This window comes from Channa argus, chromosome 3 (genome assembly GCF_033026475.1).
Source record: "Channa argus isolate prfri chromosome 3, Channa argus male v1.0, whole genome shotgun sequence".
Lineage (NCBI taxonomy): Eukaryota > Metazoa > Chordata > Actinopteri > Anabantiformes > Channidae > Channa > Channa argus.
Genome location: NC_090199.1, coordinates 24,159,345 through 24,183,358, shown reverse-complemented (window position 1 = coordinate 24,183,358; position 24,014 = coordinate 24,159,345). Strand labels below are relative to the sequence as shown.

At 40.6% G+C, this 24,014-nt stretch overlaps 1 protein-coding gene across 2 annotated transcripts; it reads right to left on the bottom strand.

Annotated features, from left to right (window-relative positions):
* Positions 1-3,514: 3,514 nt before the first annotated feature.
* On the bottom strand, positions 3,515-19,050 carry LOC137124267 (neuronal acetylcholine receptor subunit non-alpha-3). 2 transcript variants are annotated; one of them, XM_067499082.1, is made up of 8 exons: positions 17,575-18,014; positions 10,202-10,353; positions 8,563-8,607; positions 6,115-6,224; positions 5,516-6,029; positions 5,029-5,219; positions 4,292-4,505; positions 3,515-4,077 (listed from the first exon to the last, which is right to left on the bottom strand). In XM_067499082.1, the coding sequence occupies exons 1-8, from the start codon at positions 17,645-17,647 to the stop codon at positions 3,946-3,948; spliced, it is 1,431 nt and encodes a 476-aa protein (XP_067355183.1). In that variant the 5' UTR covers positions 17,648-18,014; the 3' UTR covers positions 3,515-3,945. The 2 variants fall into 2 exon arrangements, with proteins under 2 accessions (XP_067355183.1, XP_067355184.1); XM_067499083.1 differs by lacking the exons at positions 3,515-4,077; positions 4,292-4,505 and adding an exon at positions 18,984-19,050 and having other exon boundaries at positions 5,025-5,219; positions 17,575-18,015.
* Between the last annotated feature and the right edge of the window lie 4,964 nt (positions 19,051-24,014).

The window sequence follows — 24,014 nt, the reverse complement described above, 5'->3', positions numbered from 1 at the left end:
TAAAATCATAACTCATGTACAAATGTACAATAACCTTTTGTAAATGAGTGGCTTTACAGGGCACTGTGAGCCGTCTCCTTTCTTCTGCTTTCGTCTCAAGGCTCCTCTCTTCTGCTTAGATAAGAAGAGAGTTCATTTCATCATCAACAGAACTGTTTTTCATTCTGGTTTTGACGGCTTTCAGTTTGAGTTTTTTTACTCTTGATGTTTCAGACTCCACCACTGGACTGGGAGAGAAGTGTAGGGGGCACTGGCCTCTCTCCTGCTGTCCCTGTCTTTTCCTGCTTCTTCTTTCTGCCTGTGTTTCCTTGGTGACCTGCTTGTCATTGGTGGATTCTGACTCTGCCCCTGCAGCTCATGTGATGGGGTCTCATCATGTTAAACATGGATCTAAAGCTTGTGAAGCTTTTGATGAGTCAGTGCTTGTGTTTTTAGCTCCAAATGAAACAGTCCTTTGCTGCTGTTGTTGTTCAAGGGCTGTAGCAGGACTGGTGTCTGTCCAACTACATGTTTGATAAGTGGGCAAATTAGGATTCTCTGTGGAAAAATAAAGTTGATATTCTTTGAAGAGGGCTCTTGATTCCAAAGTTCTATATAGCTCCCTCTGATTTACTACCATGTCAGACACAGGCCAGCACAAAGAAAGAACTCCCCGTGCGGTACACAGTGGAGATGACCCTGGTGACAGATGTGTCAAACTCCATCGTGCGGACACAGTTCCTCCAGTCGGCCCTCAGCGAGCTCTGCTTTCTCAGGATGAACAGGAGTGATAATTTTCAGAATGTGCTAGGGGTGGGCACCATTGAACCTGCTGGTTGGAGGTTCAGAGGAGATGGTCTAGCATTCCCCATCTCTCTCTGCCCAACAAAAGGAGAATGTGAGTCCATCCAGCGAGAGTTGACGAACCCTCTACATTGAGTTAAAGAGAAATCCTTCGAACCTGTGACAAGGTTGTGGAACAGCCTCAGGGTGGACTCAGACATGGTGTTTCTCGGGATGGTGAGCATCTCCTGAAAAATCTGTAGCCATCTCAGCAGACCAAATACATGAAAAGACAGGACAGGAAACTAGTTTTCTAGTGAGATTAGGATGAAATTGCAATGAAGTGTTCAACCGTTAACTCGGCTGAAATACTGAACAATTTCTGCTATTGGATTTTGAAGTGATATGAATAAAACATTTTAGAAATATTCCTCACGTTGGTGTTTACGTCTGTTGTAATTAAAGGCTGTTTTTAAAATGATTTTTGACAACAATCTTTAAAAGACTAGATGGAAAATAAAATCTTCAATATTTTTTTGTGGATTTGACGTTCTGTGCAGAGATTTATGAAGAGATTGAGGTTGTGAGCCCATTTTCACTAAAGAACTAATTGACTTTAGTGACGAAAAATAGACCAAATAAATCAACACCATGTTCCTATTGTCATATTAGTGGAGAAACTCGTGCAAACTATAACACTGACTGTTGCACATAAAAATCCAGCATTTGATTCTCCAGAGAGACTTTTTCACTTGTGTCATATTTCATGTACACTAACAATTCAGATTGAATCATCAGCGCTAAAAACAGTGAAGCTCTTTAAACTGAATTACATCAGGCCTACAGAACTCATACATCTATACACCTCAGCTGCAAATTGAGATCTGACAATTGAATATAATATATAATTTATTATTATTTCATATTTTTTCTTGATTTGATACTCTGACCAACATTTGAATGAAAATAAAGGGACTACAATGCCAACGGATGTCAGCCTCCTTTAGGTTTCAACATGTGACATAATTTCCATGGTGGGTGCAATAGCCCATATTTGAACAATTTTATTACAAAAAACATCTTTTTCCTATATTTTAAATGATAACTCTACATCACCACCACAATGAATAATAAACACATTAACACTCAAATATTTATTATATATCAGGTGTAAACTATTGAACTTTAATCTTCCAGACACTGAGAATAAAAAATGTCATTAAGATGCCTGTTTTGTCACTTGCTACCTTTTTAAGGTTAAACAAACGTTTTACAATGTAGCCTTTTAAATGTTTTAGAAATTATACAACATGTCCATGTAGTGGACCTAAGTGGCTGTAGATCAGTTGGTAAGGCAGTCATCTATGGACCACAGGGTCAGTAGTTAGATCCCTGGTCCCGGCTACATTTCGAAGTGTCCCTGGGCAAGACTCTGAACCCCAAGTTGCTCCAGGTAGGTCAGGTGAGCAGCTTGCATCGCAGCCATTGGCATCAATGTGTGTGAATGGGAATCAACATTGTAAAGCATTAGATAAGTGGCCATTTACCACAGGATCATTTTTATGTGAAACGAAAAACTTGAAATACAAATATTTAACAGATTATGGCTGTAGATATTAAACCAAAAGACTGAACTGGAAAATCAGTACTGGAACTGAAAATATCCTGGAACTACTCCTTAGGTGGTGTTGAAAACCTACATATACTCACCACTGCAAGCCTGGTCCCCAATGATTTCAACTGTTGTACAACATAAATCTTTATTAGAAAACAACTTCAACAAGTTGTAATTTTTTTACTTTTAATTTACTTTTTAATCAACACGGGGTCAAAATTAGATGCAATTATTAACCCAGTATCATGATTTGTATTAGGACGACGCTAGTAAAGAGATGGCGAGAGGGAGTCGACTGGTAACAGGTTTTATTTAAGTAAAACTCAAAAAAGGGGTCAACAAAAGAACGCTCCTAAAAGTAAAAAAACAAGGAAAAAAGCAAGAAACGTAACAGGTAACAATTACTTTGAACAAGAATGTGAAACAAACTATAAAACTCAAAATGAACACTAGGAAAACATGAGAAATGAACTGAGAACAGGAAGTGGAGAAAATGGGTACAAAATAAAAGTCCAAGACAGCAAGTGGGCCAGATCATGACACCCAGTGATGCTGACAGTTCTGAAATGTCTCCTAATGAGTCAATTCTAAAATCTCGTAACTTCCTGTTGGTGATAATGTAGTTTGTATGTAATCATGCAAACCTTTGGTTGTGTGGGTTGTTTGTATGTGTTCATACACAGAAGACAAAGTCTTTCCTGCTTATCACTGTCTGTCATTGGGTGAGAAGTGGGGTACACCACCAGTCTATCTCAGGGCCAATGCACAGAGATATGCACAGACAAACAATGATTCACACTCACAGTCACACCTATGATTAGAGTCTTTGGACTGTGGGAGGAAACCAACACAAGTACGAAGAGAACATGCAAACTGCAAACAGAAAGGCTGCAGCCAGCATGTAGAGTAAATCCAGGGACCTTCTAGCTGTGAGCTGGCAGCGCTACAAAAAATAAGGCATTAAAAATACAAACAAAAGACAAAGGACAAACGATATTTGACTTATCTCTCATTTTTACCTAGAATTTGTATTTTCCTTTGCCAGACATTTTGGAAGAACACTACATGTTTGAATAAGTGTTTGTTATGCGCCCACTTTGGCTGGTGGTGAGCATCAAAACAGACTGAAAAACAGGGTTGAACAGATGTCTTTTTATTGTGGTCATCATTCTCAGAGCACATACTTCTGTATGTGCAGCTGCCTGAATAAAATGGTTCATGTGACACACAACTCATGAGTCATGAAGACCTATTGTGAAATATATTTGTGTGTTATAATTATAACTATACAAACATGGACACTCAAATCATACACGCTATTACAATCTGCTTATTGCTTTGACTCTTTTGCACTTCAGTACAATAAGTTGCATCTAGAATAGTTTCTAGTCATCATTACAGGTTGCAAACCATATGTTGGGAGGTAAACGTTTGTAGGGTTGAGCTTGTTTTTACAATTGAAATGAAGTGAATGTTTCATTGAGCGTGATGTATAAATCATATTCTTAGGCAGCTAGGAAAAACAAGATGGGGGTGTTGGAGGGTGTTTGTGGAGGGGTCGGTGCTCATTAAGGTGTGCTGAAGTACATCTGCAGAGCAGGGGTGAAGATCAGAATAGTTCCCAGTACTGACACTGTGAGAAACGCCCAAAGGAAAATCCTGTCCAACACTTGTGCCACAAACTTCCAGTCTTGTACTACCTGAGAAGGAGACAGGGACACAAAGACAAAAATCAAGAAAGTTAAAAACAACAAAAAACAAAGCACCATTCCATAGCTGATGTGAAACCATGTCAGCCTAAAGACAAGTCAGAAGGTGCAATGAGTTATAAAATATTTTGAGCGAATGTAATGTAATGTGCATGCCAAAATAATTTATCCCACACCTTCCCCCCAGGTTTGCCCACCCCCACACCTCTCTTATGAAGTGCTCCTTTTTGATGTGACGGCTGATGTAGCGAACTGAAATGGTGGCTTTTTCCAGCATGGCCAGCCAGGCTTGGTGCTCATCCTCCTTCACTCCCAGAGGGCCTCTCTGCTGACTGCTGCTGGGAGGAACACCCTTTCTCCCTGCACCTTTGTGAGGCTTCGGCTCTGGGCTGCGCAATTCAATATCTGGGTAATGGTATCTGAGGATAATGGACAAACACTTTTATTTGTTTTTCCAGATGTATCTTCTAATGGAATTGGAATATATATTAATCGAAAAAGTCAGACATTTTGGCATAAACAATTATTTTAAAAATTGTCTAGCTAACAGTTACACTGTTACCACTCTTACTGGATGGTTAATATGAGTGTGTTAGCTTAGCCTAGCATGGGAACAGGAAATGGGAAAAAAGCTAGCTGGACTAACAGCACCGCTAAACATCAAAAATGAAGACAACACATCTCATTTATTTTTTCTGCAAAAATAAATGTAATTAATTATAAAAACACACGTTTGTCGTTTTTCTGGAATTTATTAAAATAAAATCTTGGCAGCTGCTAGTGATTTCTTCCTGGTTGCCATCTTGACGTTAAGCTAAGATAAGCTAACAGTCTCCTGTCAGTTCATGTCTCCTGTAACGATCTACCATGACAATGGAATCAATTTTTCTCTTCAAATACTTGGTAAGAAGACAAATAAACATATTTTCCAAACTGCATTACCTGTCAGTATGTCCCCTCATGCACAGCAGTCTGGGCAGTCTCTGAAGGAACAGGCTCTTTACCCAGGGGGCCATGGGGTGGTAACTGGCAGAGGAGCGGTGGTGGACATTAATCACAAAGACTGTGACAATGATGGAGAAGGTGACAAAGATCATGATGAAGAGAAGGTACTCTCCAATCAGTGGGATTACCTGGGATAAAAAAGAGACAAAGAAAACTTGCTACATCAAAAATGTGACTGTATTCACCTGCTTCATGAATACAATGCCATTGTATTATTATATACATTTTGAATAGTTTCTTTCAGAGATATTGGACATTTTATGTCCCTTCGTGTTCTGCTGTTGTCAATTGAACTGAGGTGTATCTAAAGTCAATATTTTGGTAACTGATTTAGGACAGTTGAACACAGGACAAATATAAAAACAGTAGACACTTTGAAATAAACATACAGTAGCCCTCAGTTAAAACTCTCCAGGCTACAAACCTTTGAGGATGAAGGTATGATTTCTTCTATGACCAGGAGAAACACAGTGAGAGAAACCAGTACAGATGTGGAAAGGGACAGTTTCTCTCCTTCATCTGATGGCAAATAAAACACCAGCACAGTGAGAAAGGACAGACCCAGGCATGGGATGATGAGGAAGAGAGTGTAGAACAAGGGCAGCCTCTTGAGGATGAAGGAGTAGGTGATAAATGGGAACCAGTACACCCCGTCCCTCCTGCTTCCCTTTGCTCCTGTGGCATTGAGGATCTCCCATTCTCCATTATCAAAGAAATCTTTGCGGTCCACATGGTGATCCACCAGGACCAGGTCCACCATGTTTCCATCGTAAGTCCAAGATCCAAACTTCATGGAGCAGTTCTGACGGTCAAATGGGAAGAAGGTGACATCCATGGTGCAGGAAGACTTGTAGCTGGCAGGTGGGGTCCATGTTATGGTGCCATCCCACCGCACAATAGCTTTGGTCATCAGGGAACCCTCAAAGCGACCATCAGCGCTAAAATTGCAGCAATTAGAAAAATTTAAGTAAATTTAAAGTGATTTTACTATTAAAGAGAACTTTAGTGCGCCATATAACTCACTTTTCATACAGGACGATGTCAGGCAGCCAAATTGTCTCTGAAGGTACTCTAATGGAGGTAATACCCCCATAATCATCTGGGTTCCACTTCAGTTTCACATCAAGCCACTCCTTTAAAAAAACAAAAAACAATGCATGTCACTATTATCATTTCATGTAGCTGGTAAAACAGACAACTCAGTAACGAGTGTGTGTCACGATCCGGTGCACTTCCTGTTCCTGGACTTTTATTTTGTGGCCCCTTCTCTTTACTTCCTGTGCCTGGTTCTTTTGCCCAGCTTTACCATCATCGTCCCTCATTGCACCTGTTCCCTCCTTTATTTAATTTCAGTCTCCCCCTCACTCCCCTGCCAGATCCTCGTTGTCATTGCTGTTGTTGTTACCCTCATCAACCCCACAGTAGACTCTGGACTTTTGGAAAAACCTGACTTTGTGTTTCTTGGACTTTTTTGGCTTCATGGACTCTAATCCTGGACTCTGTGCTTTTGTGTCGTTTTTTGGTCTGAGGTTTGCCTTCTGTTAATTTCTGTGTGTAGGTTTAGTCTCCAGTTTTCACTGCTAGTCTGGTCCTGGGTTTTGTGTTTTAGGTATGCCTTGCATTCTTCAGTTTATCAGTGCCTTTTGTTCAGTTTGTTCGTGTCTGCCTCCCTTTAGTTTGTGTTACTTTATGTACTTCTGCCAACGCTGTACTTCAGTTATCTTTTCCCTCCAGTGTGTTTTTAGTCGTGGTCTGTTTTTACTTTAGTTATTAATACATTTGTTCAGTTGTTTGTATATTTTCATATTCCGGTCAATCTCTTTGGCCTTTTCCCGAGAGTTCGTTTTGTTGAAAGTTTTAGGTTTCTTTGATTTAGATATTCTCCTGTGTTTTTTTTTACCCACCCATCAGTTGTGTAGTTGTGTTCCATGTTTCTTAAGTGTATTTTGTTAGGACGATTCCCGTAGTCTTCCTCTTGTTTACCTGTTTAGTAGTTCTTGTCATTTGTTTTCCCCTCATGTTCGGGTCCTCTGGATAGTTTGTCTGTGTCTATTCTGTTCTGCACCTGTTTCTTGTACCCTCCTGTTAGGAGCGATTTCCGTTGACCATTTTTTAAGTTTCTGTAAATAAAAGTCCCTTTTCTTTCATCTCTCCCACTGTCTCCTCTCTTGGGTCCATCCCTTAACCAAAACCCTGACCGTGTGTGAATCTTCAGCAGTCCACTTCAGCACCATGGAGCAGCTGTAGAGAGCCAATGGCCAGTTACAGTGCCGTGTTAGATGTGTATGAATAGCCAAACATATATTTTATAGTATAAAATAAAATGCAAACATAGGAAACATAAATATTTTTAACCTCAATTTGAGAGAGTTGAAAGTAACTTTTCAACTTTTTAGTGAATGTTTTCTAGTTATGTGTCGCAGAAAGACTAAATATTTCTCTGTGTTTAGTTATGGTGCTTAGGAACAGGAAGCAGACCTGTATGTTTTTTGATTGACTGTTGAAGTAACAAAATAGTCACCACCTATTTAACTCTTGTTATGTGTCACTTGCCTCCATAGTTGTAGAACTATGAGTTCGTGAGTCTGGGGCCTGTGGGCTTGTGTGGCTATGCAGTTCTTGTTAGTCAATCTGTGAGAGCCAGTGGACCAGCTGCTGCAGAAAATACTGACAAGATGTTTACAAGCTGCTGTGTAATGCCTGGAACAGGATGGGAGCAGGAATTGAATTAAACAAGATCTATCATCTTGAAGAAAAACAGATGGGGACTAAGTTAATCATGCTACAAGGTATGTCTCGCCTATGTCATAGCACTACTTTTGTTAAAATTTGTGTTTAAATACTTACCAAGTGTCTTTGGATAGCCAGATATTTTAGTGAGTGCATACCTTGGGTTTGTATAATTACTAATGCTATACGAATGAACGAACGAACGAACGAATGGAACAAAGTCAACGTATTTAACGTATGTAACGTGTGTAACACTAAAAACTGAAAATATAGCTTTACAAGATATTCAAAATTAGTTTAATTTGTAGAATTATTGAGAGAATCCTGAGAAATCTCTGTTTTCAAAGGGGCAAGGCCAGAAAACATCACCCTGGTCTCAGGGCTCTCAGTAAATGTGTTATTAAATGCATATATTATTCTGTAGTGGAAATCACTGCATTGGCCCAAGAACAGCTCTAGAACTGTCTGTGAACTGCATCCACGAATGCATGATAAATCTCTGTAGTCAAAAACAGGTTTCAAATTTGATAATCATTACATTCTTTATTTAGATTTCTGGAAATGCTGTATGTTATTCTGTAGTTTTCAAAAATGTATTGCACTATTTTATAAAGGCTGCAGTATGTACAGACGTTGGCCCTTAGGAATAAAGCTGTAAAGGAACTGTATCATAACATGACAGTATTTATATTTTTTCCAAAAAGCTATGTTTTAATTAGCAGAGCTAGTGTTCATCTTTACCTGCCAGAGCCAGACATTTGTAGTCATCAACTGGTTCTTTTCATCCTGTAAGAAGAAAGAGAGGAGAGTTTTGTTCACTATTTATAAACCTTAGTAGCGCTTACTGAGAAGGATAAGAGAGGCTAATGAGGAGGTGAAGAGCAAACCTGAAGCTAGAGACAAAAGGCTGAGTGGGATAAAAGAAAAGTACTCAAGCCTCGTTAGAAATAAAAATGAGTTTTTTCGATGTGGGTAATTGCTTCTTTTGCTTGTCTCTAAGCAAGTGCAGTGGAACAGCTCGTAGCTTATCTACAGCATCTAATAAGAGCCAATTGCAAGTTACTGTTTAGTGGGAAATATACTGAGTGATACTGCTATACAGAACTGCCAAAGACTAGTGACAGAGTCAGGGAGAGAGGGCGATGTGAAAGAAAACGCAGTAATGCATTTATGAAAGCTGTTGTGTTACTGTACATCAAAAATCTTAGAGGGAAAATCCAAGTGCCAAATTTCCCCCTTCATTCAGGTTTCTCTACTCTTAAGAGCCAAAACTGTTTGCACGCCCTTCCTCGCTGAACGAACATTGATTTTTTATTTTTTGAATTATACAAGTGCTTTAGTTAGAACACCACAAGATGGCCCTGTGCTAAATCTTATGTCTAAGAGTGGGAGTATGAACATCAAATGCTGATGTAGTGAGAATTTGGCCCCTGTGGAGTTGTGGGAGCAGCTTTCTGAGTGTGTGTCCTTGTGTAAATAATAAATGTGAGTCAGTTCCTCTCAGTCTGATGCCCTCATTATTCCTCTGCTGCTATGACCACTCTGGACCTTAACCTTTTCTTTGTCTCGCTTCTTTTATACTGACTTTCTCTTTATGTTTCTTCACACTTATAACTCTAGTGCATCCTCACTGCTTTTGGTCTCTCTGTCAACTTCCTCCAATGACCATTGTGACCTTTTATTATTTCTTCTCAACATAAAAAAAAACATGTGTCTCATCCTAAACAGAGGAACTAAACAATCTCTATCACATTCTTGCCATGGACATCTTTTTATTCCCTCCGTTGCCTCAATCCTTGTTCTACTTTCTGTCAGCGATGTTGAATTGTAATACTTCCTCCTTCTATTTCTTTCCTCCTCATTCTTTATAAAATAATCAACAAGCCTATGAAGACTATGGAAAGATTTTATTAACCGGGTTACATAAGGTCATTTTAATTTCTTCAGAGAGCTTTCTTAACAGGAACATTCTGCTTAACACAGTGTGATGGGTGGGGTCTCCTGAAAGAAGTAGAACCTCCATGTTGGGTTCCAGTTTGCTCGAGGATGCTGAGGATGTGATCCCTGCAGAGACAGTTTAAGGACCCACATCTATCTAATATTAATATAATGCATATTTTATGTTAGGAGAGGGCCAGCACTTCCATTTAGGATACTGAAGTCATGTACTCAGTATTTTTGGTCTATTGTGAACACTGACGACTCCAGTCTACAGATATTATTTTTTTCCAGCAGTACAATAGCACAAACTACCCCAAAAATGACCACACAGCTGCAAACAAACTCAACCAAGTATGATATATTTAGTAAAGAAAGTGTTCATGTAGCCTTTTGTCAGTTTGAGTAAAGTGGGAACTGCAGAAAAGAGAATGGAGCTCACCACATCAACAAGCTGTGAAATCTTTAGTCCAAAGCGTACAGTGATGGTGTCATTGGCGTGCTGGACAGGCCGAACCCACTTCTGGTAACCCCTGAAAAGATTCCTTAACAAGGTATCCTCCATCTCAGCCAGTGACACAAAGTCCTCATGACCTAAAGGAAGTAAGATAAGAGAGACAGGGAGTATGTTTAGGGAGGAAAAAAAGTAGCTGTGGATGTCGAAATATGTTCAGTAGTACAGTACCTATATTCCTCTCTGAAGTTCTCTGAAAGTTTCTACCTTTAGTTTTATTACAATATTGAATCATGCTTGGTTTATTTGCCTTTAAAAACATGGTGACTTCATGTCACAGTCAAAATGTATCTAAACAATTAAAAATTAAAATACAAATTAATTCATTGTGTAATTAAAGCAACTTACATCAAACACTGTTCAACTGGTTACAAAGTTTGTTACATCACCTGAGTGCAGTGAATGTGTTTATAGGATTGCAGTATAAATACAGCTATATCTGGAAGTTCCAGTCGCTGGTGAATCAGCATCTTGGCCAAAATTTACACCATGAAGGAAAACAAACACTCTACTGTGCTCTAAGTAACTCTGAGTAAGGGTTATTCCAGCACAAGTCAGGGATTGGACACAAGAACATTTCCAAGTCAACGAATAATCTTTTAGAAACGTAAAGAACATGGTACAGGTATAAATCTGCCTAGAGAAGGCTCTACTCAAATGCAACTTCACTAAGGAGACGAGTGAGGGAGACCACTAAGACACCTAAGTCTCCTCTGAGGGAATTACAGGCTTCTTTGTTTTACATTAATTAAAAATGTGGCTTGAACAAGCCACTTGATGATAAAACTGTGACGAATCAAATGGCCTATGAATAAATGATTAAATAAATAAAACAAGACCACGCAGAATATCTTTAATGACATAATTTCATACTCTAATTGTACAGTTAGTTTGCTCACACGCCTGTAATATTCATGTGCACACACCGATGTATGCATAATGTCGACCTCCTCCAAGTATTCCATGTTTAAGAGCACAGACAAACACAGTCACGCATGAATAAACTGAACCACCTCTGCAGTTTCCAAAGTAAGTGGAAGGAAAAATTAAGTCAGTGGCTGTGTGTTCCTTAGAGTCACACACACACACACACACACACATTCCCAGCCCAGGAATGACAGCTGGTCATGGCAGAGCGAATGCATCTAAGCTCCCAAGGCTGACAAAATAATCATGCTGACATGATCACCTAAGACAGAACAATTGCCAGGGGAGACGAGCTGAGCTCAGAGCGCTTTGTGCAGTCAGGCACAAGACATAATAGTCAGTTAAAGAGTGATGCACACGCTGAGCAGGAGACAGGAGACAGTTGAGGTGCAGCCAGCTGCCAGATGCGATGGTTTCTTTGGTAGGCAATTACAGAAAACACACTGTGATGTTGCCCAGATATAAAATTTATGATATGTAATTTTGTTTAGTTTATGCCATGTGTCTGTTGAAACTACTTTACATGCATATAGGTGTAGCTTATCTGTCCCCCACGACAGTCTCGAGGAGCTCCTTGTATTCAGTGCGATACTAAGAGTCTAAGTAGTTCAGATCTGCTCAGAGACTCTCTAGTGACCTAAAGTTCACATGCTTGATTCTGATGACAGTCAGCGTGCTCTTCAGCAGCTACAGTATAAATCCTGTTGAGTTACCCTTTAGCAAGACATTGAATCTCTCCTCTTGTAACTCACTCTGAATGATGCAGATGACAATGACATTCACTGGATGCTCACGGTATTATGTGGTATTTGTACTTGAGCTGCAGCAGATCCTCCCTCAGTTACACAGCTGCTCTATCGGCTCAATGCTCCCAGCATTTGCCTGCATAGGCATGGGAAACTTGGCACTGCCAGTGGTGGTGTTGCAACAGACGCTGATAGACAGAGAGGAGCAGTTGAAATCCACTGCCTCTCGAACAAGGGGAGTGGAGCAGAGGAGTGGAGAGAGCTGATAAGGAAAGGAGTGAGAGAGTGACCCAGAGCAATTCCCTGCAGTGTCTGAGAGAGACAGAGCGAGGGGGCAGGGTGGAGGTTAGCACAGAAAAAGAAATTAACTGGGGCAAGGAGGACGAGGACAGACAGTTAAAAACAAAGAAATGAGAAAACTTGTCTTAACACACAGACAATGTTCCAGCTTGTTCAAGCCAATCCTACTGTACATGCTATATACAGTATAATATACAGTGCTACTGCTACTATAGTTTACTCCAGTAAGATAAGAATCTGTATATGGTTGGTTCAAACACTTGTGGCTGACTCATCTTTTTCAGATTTTTTTAACCCTAAACAAACAATACTGGCCTTATATGTCCAGTATTGGCTGGGCTACAACAGGTTATGGACGATTCTTTCACACACAGAAGAACAGTAAAGTTTGTATCATACAAGGTTTATACTCCATTTTTTTCTTTTATAATACTGTGATAACAAATACACAAATGCAACTATGTTCCTGGCTTTGGGTTGGCTTGTAGAGGTATGTTTGTGTGAAATGGTTTAATAAAATGATTTACTAAATCCTCTATTTTCATTCTCCTATACCTAAGTTGAGCCTTTGATGACACTGATTATGCATTACACTTTGGTGGATGGCATCGACAATGCCCCACAATGGTTTGCGTCCCACTTTAAAAGACAGGCATTTATATGGGTTGCTATCATCTGGTATATACAGTGAAGTAACTCAGCGCTTGGTACTTAGTCAACTTCTACTTTACATGTTTGCTTTAGGGCATCTAATAAGATATGTAGCATTACTGTGCTGTTTTTCACATCTCAGAAACGTTTAAAAGATCATACAACTTCTGCAAAAAATTCAGCTACAAAATACAAATCTGAAATTCAGCTGCAAATATTTTAACTGCCACAAAGAAAACTAATTACATTTTACTGATACTTGCTTCTTTACACTAACTATCTTCTTGTCATTCCAAAGTTCACACACAGACATAAAGGGGACTTTACTGCTATAGCTCCTGGACGTACCTGCAGACATTAGTGTTGTAAACTTTGTTTTATCTTTGTTTTATGTCTTTTAAAGAGCCATGTTTTAGAGCTGCTTTTCTGGGACTTTTTTCAAATTCAGGCTGCAGTTGATTTTGTGTTCTGGCAAAGTTCCCATGGTTCTATATATAAAAATGACCACAGCTGAGGTAAAACTGTCTCCACTTTTTCATGCATGGCTAACAAGTAGAAATGATGAGCTCTTACCGTACAAGGTTTGGGTTAGAGGGTTTGGTTTATGTAGACTCTCATGACAGATGGGGTTAGGGAGTGGTGTATGAAAACATTCAGTGATATGTCCGTGCAAATAGTCAAATAAACATGCACATGCACATTACTGCATTCATACGAATGCGAGGAAATGAGAAAACTCTCTTTTTGCCATGGGGTATGTGTGCATGGACACAAATGATGTCCCTATTTTGACTGTCCTCAGTCTCCTCCTGTTTCCACACACTGTGTACACACCATGTTCAGACAAATTACTTCTTGTTGCATCAGATCCCCTGTTCAGCATTCAGTTTGTAAAAGCCTGAAACGGGGCATGGGTACACTCAGTCAGCTACAGGAAGCAGCTATATCTCATGATCCTAATCAACAACAACACAGGAGCCAAGCTAAGCAAACACTGCAGACAGATTCATCTACAAGAGGCTGCTGCCTACCTCAGATAGAGGCTGATTGACTCTGGTTGGGTTGATTCTTATGTGGGCAAATTATGATACATGATTGTGTGTCTGTGTGTTTGTAAGTCTGATAATGTCTATATGTATTTGTTGTATGGAGGTCATAAGGAGACAACACACTACAAGTACTGCCTTCTGTCTGCCTGCATGAGTGTGTAATAGATATAAACTTGCTAATGATCAATACAGACACAGGGGTGACCCAGCCCTCAAACAAACACCCTGTCTCCCCCTCGATCTGAAACATCCCATGGTGGTATGATCATGTCCACACTGCCACCATCTGTTTGCTGAGGAATCACAGCGGGATGTACCACTGTAAGGGGTAATAGGATGAGAGCGAAAACAGAGGGGAGCCCCCTTTTTCCTTTACATACTGGTGCAAATGAGCTGCAGTTGAACATTGTGTCTCTATTTTGTTATTATTATAGTTTCTCATGAGATGCCTCATGAGATGCCTCTAGACAGTGGGGAGTGTTTGGAGGCAAGAAACACTAAAGAATAAAAGGTAGAGCCGTGCTGTTGTTTACCCAAAATACAATGAGAAATTTGGCTCTTGCCAAAACAGTACAAAATGGTTAACCCCATCAGTCATATGCATGTGTCCACGTATGTCCACACATACATGATGTCAAAGACATTGACCAAATGTAACCACATGTGTAATATGACAGTACACATGTTTCAAAACTGCACTGTAAACAGCTTCCCGTGGAGCTACAGAAAGAAAAAGTCCCTTTGGACATCTGTTACCATAAAGGTTGGACATGTTGTCTTGACACGACTAGAAAGAAATGTTGTGGTGGGAAGCAGTAAGCACCACTCAGGTAATTTTATTACAGTTTTCCTCCTATTACAGTTTTCCTCATTTGCTTTGTTACATTCCTCAAACCATACCTGCAAAAACCTTTGACTTACCTAGAATCCATCCTTTACACAAAAATGCAAGTAGACCCGATAAGTCATAGTTAATGAGTAGTTCCTGGAAAAAAACTTGAGTATAGTACACAGCAATGAGTTTGAGAGATAATAAATCAGAAATGCATGATTAGTTCATAATGACCTCCTTCAGTCTTCATATGCATTACAGGTAAGTAGCTAGAGAATACTGTGGGAGATACTACATTATATTGCTCATTACTTACTCAATAGATATCTTTTTTTGTGTACCCAGAGTAAATTGAAACATCATACAGTGCACATTTTCTAGGGGAAACTGGGGCTAAAGTTTTGTTAAGAGTGACTGAAAGTGCACAAGGCTGCATGTTATATGGAAAATACAACAGTACAAAGTTTCACATTTGGGAGATTGGTTGCAAAAGATTGGACATTTACCCATTTTTACAGCACAGGACGAAGGAAGAAATAAAACATTAAAAAAGTAATTGTCACTAATGGTAACACATATATGCTTTGTCTACATTCGCTTGCCAATTGAAGGTTTCACATATTCCTCTTAATTTATGACAGACAGGATTCACCTGAGTAGCTCATCGGCTTAGGACACAAACAAAGTCTAATAGAACTATATATGCCGGACAGATTATGATATGTCTAATCATTTTGCATGTACTGACTTCTGTAATGAACTGTTATGCCTGTAGTACATGGTACAGATCATTTGCATATAAGTTTTTTAGAAATGTCTGTAAATTTATGTAAAAAGAAAAACTAAAATATCACCTTGGTATTCTGACACTTTGCAACAACAATTAAAGTTTAGCTCAGGTGCCTCCCATTTCTCTTGATTGTTGCTAAGATGTTTCTACACCTTGACTGGAGTCCACCTGTGGTGAGTTGAACTGATTGGACATGATTTTGGAAAAGCGCACTCCTCCCTATCGAAGGCCTCACAGCTGACAATGCATACTGCATCAGAGCAAATGCTGTACGGTTAAAGGAACTGCCTGCAGAGCTCAGATACACGGTTTTTGGAAGGCACAGATCTGGGGAAGGCTACAAAATAATTCCTGCTGCAACTGCAGGTTCCCAAGAGCACAGTGGCCTTCGTAATTGCCAAAATGAAAGCAGTTTGGCACAACCAGGACTCTTAGTAAGAGGCTTAGTAAGAGAGGTGACCAAGACTCTAACTGAGCTCCAGAGATCCTGCGTGGAGATAGGACAAAGTTATAGAACGGCAACCATCACTGCAGCCCTCCGCCGATCTGGGTTTTATGTCAGCGGGGCTAGACACATGCCTTTCCTCAGTCCAAACATATGAAAACATACTTGAACTTTGCAAAAAAAAAGCACCTGAAGGACTCTCAGACTGAGGAACAAGATTCTCTGCTCTGATGAAATCAAGATTGAACTGTTTAGCCTCAGTTCTAAACATTGTGTCTGTAGGAAACCAGGCACCGCTCCTCACCTGCCCAGTACCATCATTCCTACATGGGGGTAGCATCATCATGCTATGGAGGTGTTTTTCAGCACCAGGAACTGGGAGACTACTCAGGGTTAAGGGAAAGCTGAATAGAGTACAGAGATATCCTCAATGAAAAATTTCTAAAAGTCTGTTTTCTCTTCGTCATTATGGTGTATTGAGTGTAGCTTAATGGAGCTAGTATCAGGCTGCAACAAAGCCAAATTGAAAAAAGTAAAAGGCCTCTAAAAACTTTCGGTACGCACTGTAAATGTGACAAATTATTTTCAATTTCTTCAAGAGATTAAGAAATAGCTGGATGCGAAGAATGAACAAACTATTAGAATTTAATTTCTGAGCCAAGAAAAAGGGCTGATGGGAGAGTGGTTCAGATAAAACACCCCTGACACATATGGGCATAAAAATAGCTCGAGAGTTTGAAAATGAAAACTGTCTGATAATATGCTGAGCATGACATCTCATATAGGTCATTTATCAAATCTCTCTTGCAGTGTCAGTTCAAAATGTGGCTCCTTCTGAGTTTGCGTGCAGACTGACTTTGAAAGAGCAATTTTGTCACTGCAGATGGATCACTTTCAGCGACTCCTCATCACATCTCTGTCCTCTGTTTTGCTTTATCACTCTGAGAGACACACATACACAGTCACCTGTACAGGAGGAAACACTGACAGCGTGTGCTGCCAACAGCTTAAGGACTTCAGCGGTGTAAACATCAACGTACAGGACCTCAGAGAGAGAGAGGAGCAGGCAATACTCTAGATTTCTGGTTCAGACGGTGACAAAATATTTACTTCTCCTTACAAGATATGAGACGCGCCTCAGCCACAATTTTATTATGTAAGGGAATTCTTTCCTAGTTTATTTCCCTCTATTAGATGTAATATGCTCCCACACTATCCCCGGGAGGGCGCCACGCTCCCATTCTTTAATAAATGATGAACGGGCTCCTCTCAGCTGACCCCATGATTCTGTCATCCTTGCTGTGTCGCGCACAATTAAAAGTGCAACCACCATCTGAATTATACTGTCCGACAAATTCTTTCTAAAACTCTTCCCCCGGTCACAATCCGTGTGCAGGGCGGCGCACACTGCCCAGTTGAGATGCTGTGATGCCGAAACCTTCCCCAGCGTTAAATGTCCCTGCATCCTGAGTCAAATTGCCCTTTGTCTTTGACAGAGAGGAGATGCTACCTGGCACTTGCTCAGCTTTGGTAGTACAACGATGAATGTACCGATTCTTACCTTGCGCAGTGAGTTTCCCGAGAGCTATGGAGAACCACATCACCGCAACCGCAAACTTCATGCTCCTTGTCATGATCAACAAGACCGAATGGATCTATCCACAGCGAAGATCAAATCATTGTCACTGTTCACACACTCCTTTAGGGTGCATGACCACAGCCGAGTTGGACCTCAGGAGGACCACCACTATGATGTCCAGTTCACGCAACGGAAGACAGCCGTTTTTTCTGGTTGCTTTCCACAACACGGACTGACTTCACCCTGTTGAGCAGCAGCTGTTTGTGCCAGTTTTTTTTTTTCTTCTTCCTCCTGTTCCGTTTCTTGCAGCCTCCTGTTGTTGTGCGTATGGTTATCCCGGTGCAGAGATGGATGTTGGTGGTGGAGCAGAGGGAGGGACGGAGGAGGGCTGGCCCATCACAGGATGGAGGGAGGAGGACAGACCTGGTCCCCATCCAGAGGAAAGCGGATAGATAGATAGACATATAAACAGATAGATATATTTTGCGTTTACTCCATCCGTTCAGTGAGCAATATGAGGAAATGTGTACAGTCCAGCCTTATTGTCACATATCTATGTTGTGTATCTAAATTGTGTTCATTAGTAAATGCCAAGGCTTTTAAAATTCTAAAAAGTTTTTTGCACATAGTGTATTTAAAGTGAGAACTCTATTTACAACTATTGACTAGTGTTGGGGATGGAAGCCTCCAGAGGGAGCTGTGTGAAGTCTGGTACATTAGTAGACCAGGTGAAATCAGAGTGAGGGTATGGAGCTACAAAAAAATAATCTTAGTCTTCTGCTTCACTGCACTTTGGCATTCAGCTTCACACAAGACGCAGATGAATATGCTCAACTACAGGACTTACTGCTTTATTAACAATTAACTCTTGTAGATGTCTTGAAGCCCTTCAGTTTATGACAAATGGCTTCAGATCCTCTTTGAGGAAGCAGTGACCTGCAAGTTTCCTCTTAGAAGCCTGTAACGTTGTTTAATAGGCAGTGAGTCAGCACATTACCATAAATCATCGGATGGAGCAAATTGATGCTTCATTCATTCAGCTACACAGTCAGACACTAATACATGCTGTGCTGTGCCATGTCCTTTATTCCTAATATTATTTTCTCTTCTGTGGCTATAAACACAAGCAATGGTTCATCCCAAACTGAATCCATGCTAATGATATAGGATGCCATGCACTGGATTGACCCACTGCACATCACATCCTGAATCCAAATCTGATTAGAGCCTAAAATGTGTGTGGCCATAATGGATTCTGATTAGACTTCGATTCCAGTACAAGTGAATCCACATGACTGGAGTTGCTTGTGCTTATTATTTTGTGTATGTTGTTATTGCAAAGCTATCACCTTTCGCTGCTAAAAGCTAAAGTGGTGAAGATGGACACTTACTGTTGCACAGTCTATCTAATTATCCATTCTCCTGGCCCAGCGGATGAGGTGATTCAGCCATTGATCTTGCAGAGAGTTTCCACACACTGTTGGGAAATTGAGAAATATGCACCTGCGTCAATTCAATTCAGACCTGTGAACAGTTAATGGTGGCATAACAGGGAGAAAATAGGACCTAGGAACTACACAAATATAATCGAGTCTAAGCAGGTTTTTTTTCTAACATGTAACATAAAATGCATTGTGCCACTGTGTAGAAGAGAAGTAGCAGAGAACAGATAGAGTGTGAAGAATGGGGGTGATTTATGGAGGTGCAAAGGGCCGACAGCCAGACCATCTGACGGAGAACCACATTCATTTGCTTTGTGTCATTTATTCAGGCAATCAAATAAGCAGTTTGTTAACTTGTAAACAACTATGGGGAGCTGGTGAAGGCGATGGACCACCCCCCCCCCCCCTCTCTCTCTCTCTCTCTCTCTGTCTGTCTCCTAATTATGTTTGAGCAGCAGCTGGAAGAAGAAGTGCAAGGTGAATCATTCTGCACCTACGCTCTAACACACACATTTGATTGATTATTCGTAATCGGTATGAACACACACTTCGCTGCTGGAAACATGCAGGTCACATAGTTGAAATTCTGCCACTTGGCTTTTTTCCTTGGCTTTGTGTAACTCATTAAATAGTATGTTACTCGGGCACCTGATCACTGCTCTGTTATTGCCAAGACTTGCCCAGGGGGGAAGCAGCCTATCTGCATCACACACACATACCAACACCTATTAAGTAAGCACATTCTAACTGCTTATCTAACACCCAGATGAACTCTGCCTCTTCTGTGTCAGTGCACACAAACGGATGGCGAGTGCTTTAAGCATCTTGTTATCCAAAGCTGGAAGTAAATGTAGATTCTGGATGTCCTTTAAATTGCAGACTACTTCAGTAATTAGTCTCATTCCACTTTCAATCCCAGTTAATTAAAGGAATGAGTTCACATTAAGGTCATCAGTGGTGAGTGGTGGTCTGACAGCACAAACCGTGTTTAATTATGAAAGAAATGTAAAAAGCCCAGGCTTTTTAAGGCAAAATTCTCAAGATGTTATAGTATTTTGAAACAGTGGAATGAACTCTTCGTTAGTCCTCACATCTTTCTTTCTTTCTCCTTTTCTTTCTCATGCTTTTCTTCTGTCCACTTATTCTTGTGTTTTGAGAGTGAAAATAGGATATGAGCAAAGACCATCTCTGTGTTTTTTTCCCCCTTGATTGCAGTGCGTTAAATAACTGGCACGTTTGTGTGTGTTTGATAACATAATGCATTTTTTATGTTACAACCACTGTGGAATTGCTGCTGCCCTTTACCTCAGCCATAAGAGACAGGAGTGTAAAGCAAAAACACAAAGGCACATTCACCTGCATGGCTGCTCATACACACAGGCAAACACACTAACCAATGTCTGCACACAGTTTAACAAACTGCAGCAGTCCATACTACCATTTAGCAGTAATGCTCCAGTGTGTGATCAGTGACCTTTTTTAATCCAAACACTCTGAGAATGGCAAACTCACATCAAAATAGGAACATTTGCCTGCAGCTGTGAAAAAATAGTAAAAGAGAAAAAACATATTAACTTTTTCACTCAGTTGCTCTTACATGCACCGCACACGCACACACACACACACTTGCAAATGCACACGTGCTTGGTTTCTCACACAGAGACAAGGAGGTATTTAGGCAGTCAATTGAGTAAAGGGTGGCAACACAAAACTGGTGCAAAGCCTCACCCACTACTAGTGATCCAGCATGGCTGAGTGACCAATGATTCTAGGAAGGAGCAGGCCGTTCCCGGGAGAACTATTAGAGAGAGAACAAGAGAAATAAAGAAAAATCAACACAGGATAGAGGACACACTGTAAAGAATGCTACCATAAAACAACAATAACATAGAGTACATTGTATATTACTGTATATCAAATCATAGTAGAATAGTGTAAGTTATTACATTTTTTATACACAAAGTGAACCAAATCTTGAACTATATACTCTACAGTACATGTGTACACTTTGTATATTTTAGTAGAAAAAAACAACTGCACTCAGAAGAACATCCATATAAAAATAATGAGAGCATGTTCTTAAACATGCAGCCACCACTGGGGCTCTTAATGTCTAGTGCTGCACTATTAAGCCTCCCAGGAGGAAGTGTCTACACAGTTGTGCAGTGCTAATGGCAGCTTCAGCGAAAAGAGCTGTTTGTTTGCAGAGACACTCACACATGTATAAACTCAAAACAGCCCAGCTCAGATGCTTTAAGACAAGCACGAAGATTCCCAAAAACAGACATTCACTGCAAAATCATTTTCAAGAGAGATAGAGCACAAAGAAAGAGGCAGATAAAAGAGAAAGTGGACAGAGGGACACAGAGGGTCAGAGAGATGGAAACCACGATCCATTGCTGATTATGACAAAGTGATAAGAATGATTTTCTGCCCCAGTTGCTGTGGCAGCCAGGAGCAGCTGCAGTGACAGGGTAGCATTTGCTCCCTTCCCCGAGCCGGTCGATTATCAATGATACGGAAATCCAAGGAAGATCCTGCTGGGCCCACTGCCCAGTACATGCTGGGGCCACAGGAGGTGGGAGGGGGGAGTATGAAGCGTGGACTGAGAGAAATGGTGACAGAGAGAGAGGAGGACATGCTGTTGGCTTTGTTAGTTAACCAGTTCATGTTTGAAGGCACGAGAGACAGAAAGGGGAAGGGAGGATAATTACACACACACACATCACACACACTACAGACGAGGACTAGCTATCTGGCTAACACTGGCACATTTTCAGAGATGTCTTCCACTGACACTAACCATATTTGTAATGCTTTCCCATGTCAAATGAGGTGGATGGCAGATATGGCAAAGATTTCTATGTTAATGACAATGTCATCTGACTATTCAGAATGTGTACATGAATACAGAATTGGTCATGCAGGGATTAAAAATAATGTGCATGTAAATTATAACACCATATATAATGTAAATTTTGCATCCGTGTTTAGTTTGTAAATGGCAGTTTATTTTTAAATGTAGATTGCAGATGGCTTTGGCTGCCATGCAAGGTGCTCACCCGAGCAACTTGGCGTTCAGTGTCTTGCAAACGGACAACATGCAGCCAGGACTGGGGATTGAACCACTGACCCTTTGGGCCATGGACTGCGTGCTTGCCACCTGAGCTACAGCTGTTCTCAAGCACTTTCATATTGTTAGATTTGAAGCGTCAGATACTTCATGACCTGACCTTTGCCCCATGGGACTGTCCCATTGACAGTATAGGAGACAGTCATTGATGCCTTAACTATACAACCTTAAGTAACTGGCTACTTTACTCTATTTGTGGGGAGTAGACCCACTTTGCCAAATCATTCCCTAAAGAACAATTATCTTTCTGCAAAAATACGCATAAAATTTAATATTAACCCAAAGAAAGAAGGGCCTTTAGGTAATCAAAATGCCATTGCCAAATCAAGTACATACACACACACACACACACACACACATTTCTGGTGAAGCGGAACATTTCGAATGTTTATCTTTACATCGCAGTAGCAGATGATCAAATAAAACTGCTATCTCTCTCTCTCTCAAAATAATATAATCCAGTGGTTGGATTCTAGTATTTGGCTGGTTTTGATAATACCTGGTTTGGAATGAAAGTGACTGCAAAGTTGCAGATGTGTTTTTTTTTGTTTGTTTTTTTTTTGGATGTTTATTCCCTGCTTTATTTTATCAAGAGAAAGAGATAAAAAATGTTATCTGCCTGATGCCAATCCCAGTCTCTGACAAAACCCTAACTGTAGAACAGGTATGAGCCTGTAATGGTTTGTCCTGTGGGGACCGCAGTTGGCTGGTGAGTCTCTTGTAATATGGAAAAAGTCTGTGGGGCCGATACACTGTCATAACCTGTAAGTCAGATACAGAGTAATGCAACCAGAGCTAAACTGACATTTTGCTTGACAAACATTTTGTTTGTTGTCTTACAGTGAAAAGCAAAAGCAGCACAAGCACATACACAGCACCCACTCTTACACTCAGAACGAAGGGACAGAAGTTGGCATTAAATAAAACCAAGTCTGTCATTTCCACTCTAGCTCTCTGCCGCTTCTCTACTGAAGCTGTCACAAAAATATCTTGATATGCAGACAGAGAAGTGACTCAGTGCAACTCACTGCCTGTGCTCATGAAAGCTACGTACCTTGATAGTTGCACACATCACACGCACCGTCTGCACATGCTCCTCTAACACTGAAGTTGTCACAAAAATGTTCTGGACTGAGAGTTAAAGGTATGACTCAGTCAGACTTATTTTACTTCCTATACTTTTCACGTCTCTCTCTCTCTCTCTCTCTCTCTCTCTCTCTCTCTCTCTCTCTCTCTCTCTCACACACACACACATGCATGTCTTGATTTATGTTTTCTTATCCACATGCATTCACAAACACCCACACAGACATTCATATACAAAAGTTATGCCGTCACTAAGGTACAGACACTTTCTGACTCATTGAGACTTTAGCATTTCTGTGTCTCTCTGGCACACACACACACACACACACACACACACACACACACACACACACACACACACACACACACACACACACACACACACACACACACACACACACAGACACACCCTACCACCCTGAAACAGGCCTGTATTTTAAGTCTCAGCAGTATCCTCAGGGTAAAGCTCTGGCAGCTATCAAAGAATAAGGATTCATCTCTAATATGCTAACACACACAACCACACACACAAATGCACTGTCCAAGCGATGTTACTGTATGCACAGTAAAAATAGAACCAAGTGCTTTGATTTGTTAGGCTGTTGTGTGAGCTTTATCATTCATTTTGTCACAGAATTTTAACGTCTGTTAGCTGCATATGGGTTCATGTCATACATGACCCACTCCGCTGTGTCCCACCATAATGGGAATTCAAATGAACATTCTTTGTTACTGCAAGCTATCAAACTGTTTGTGATGAA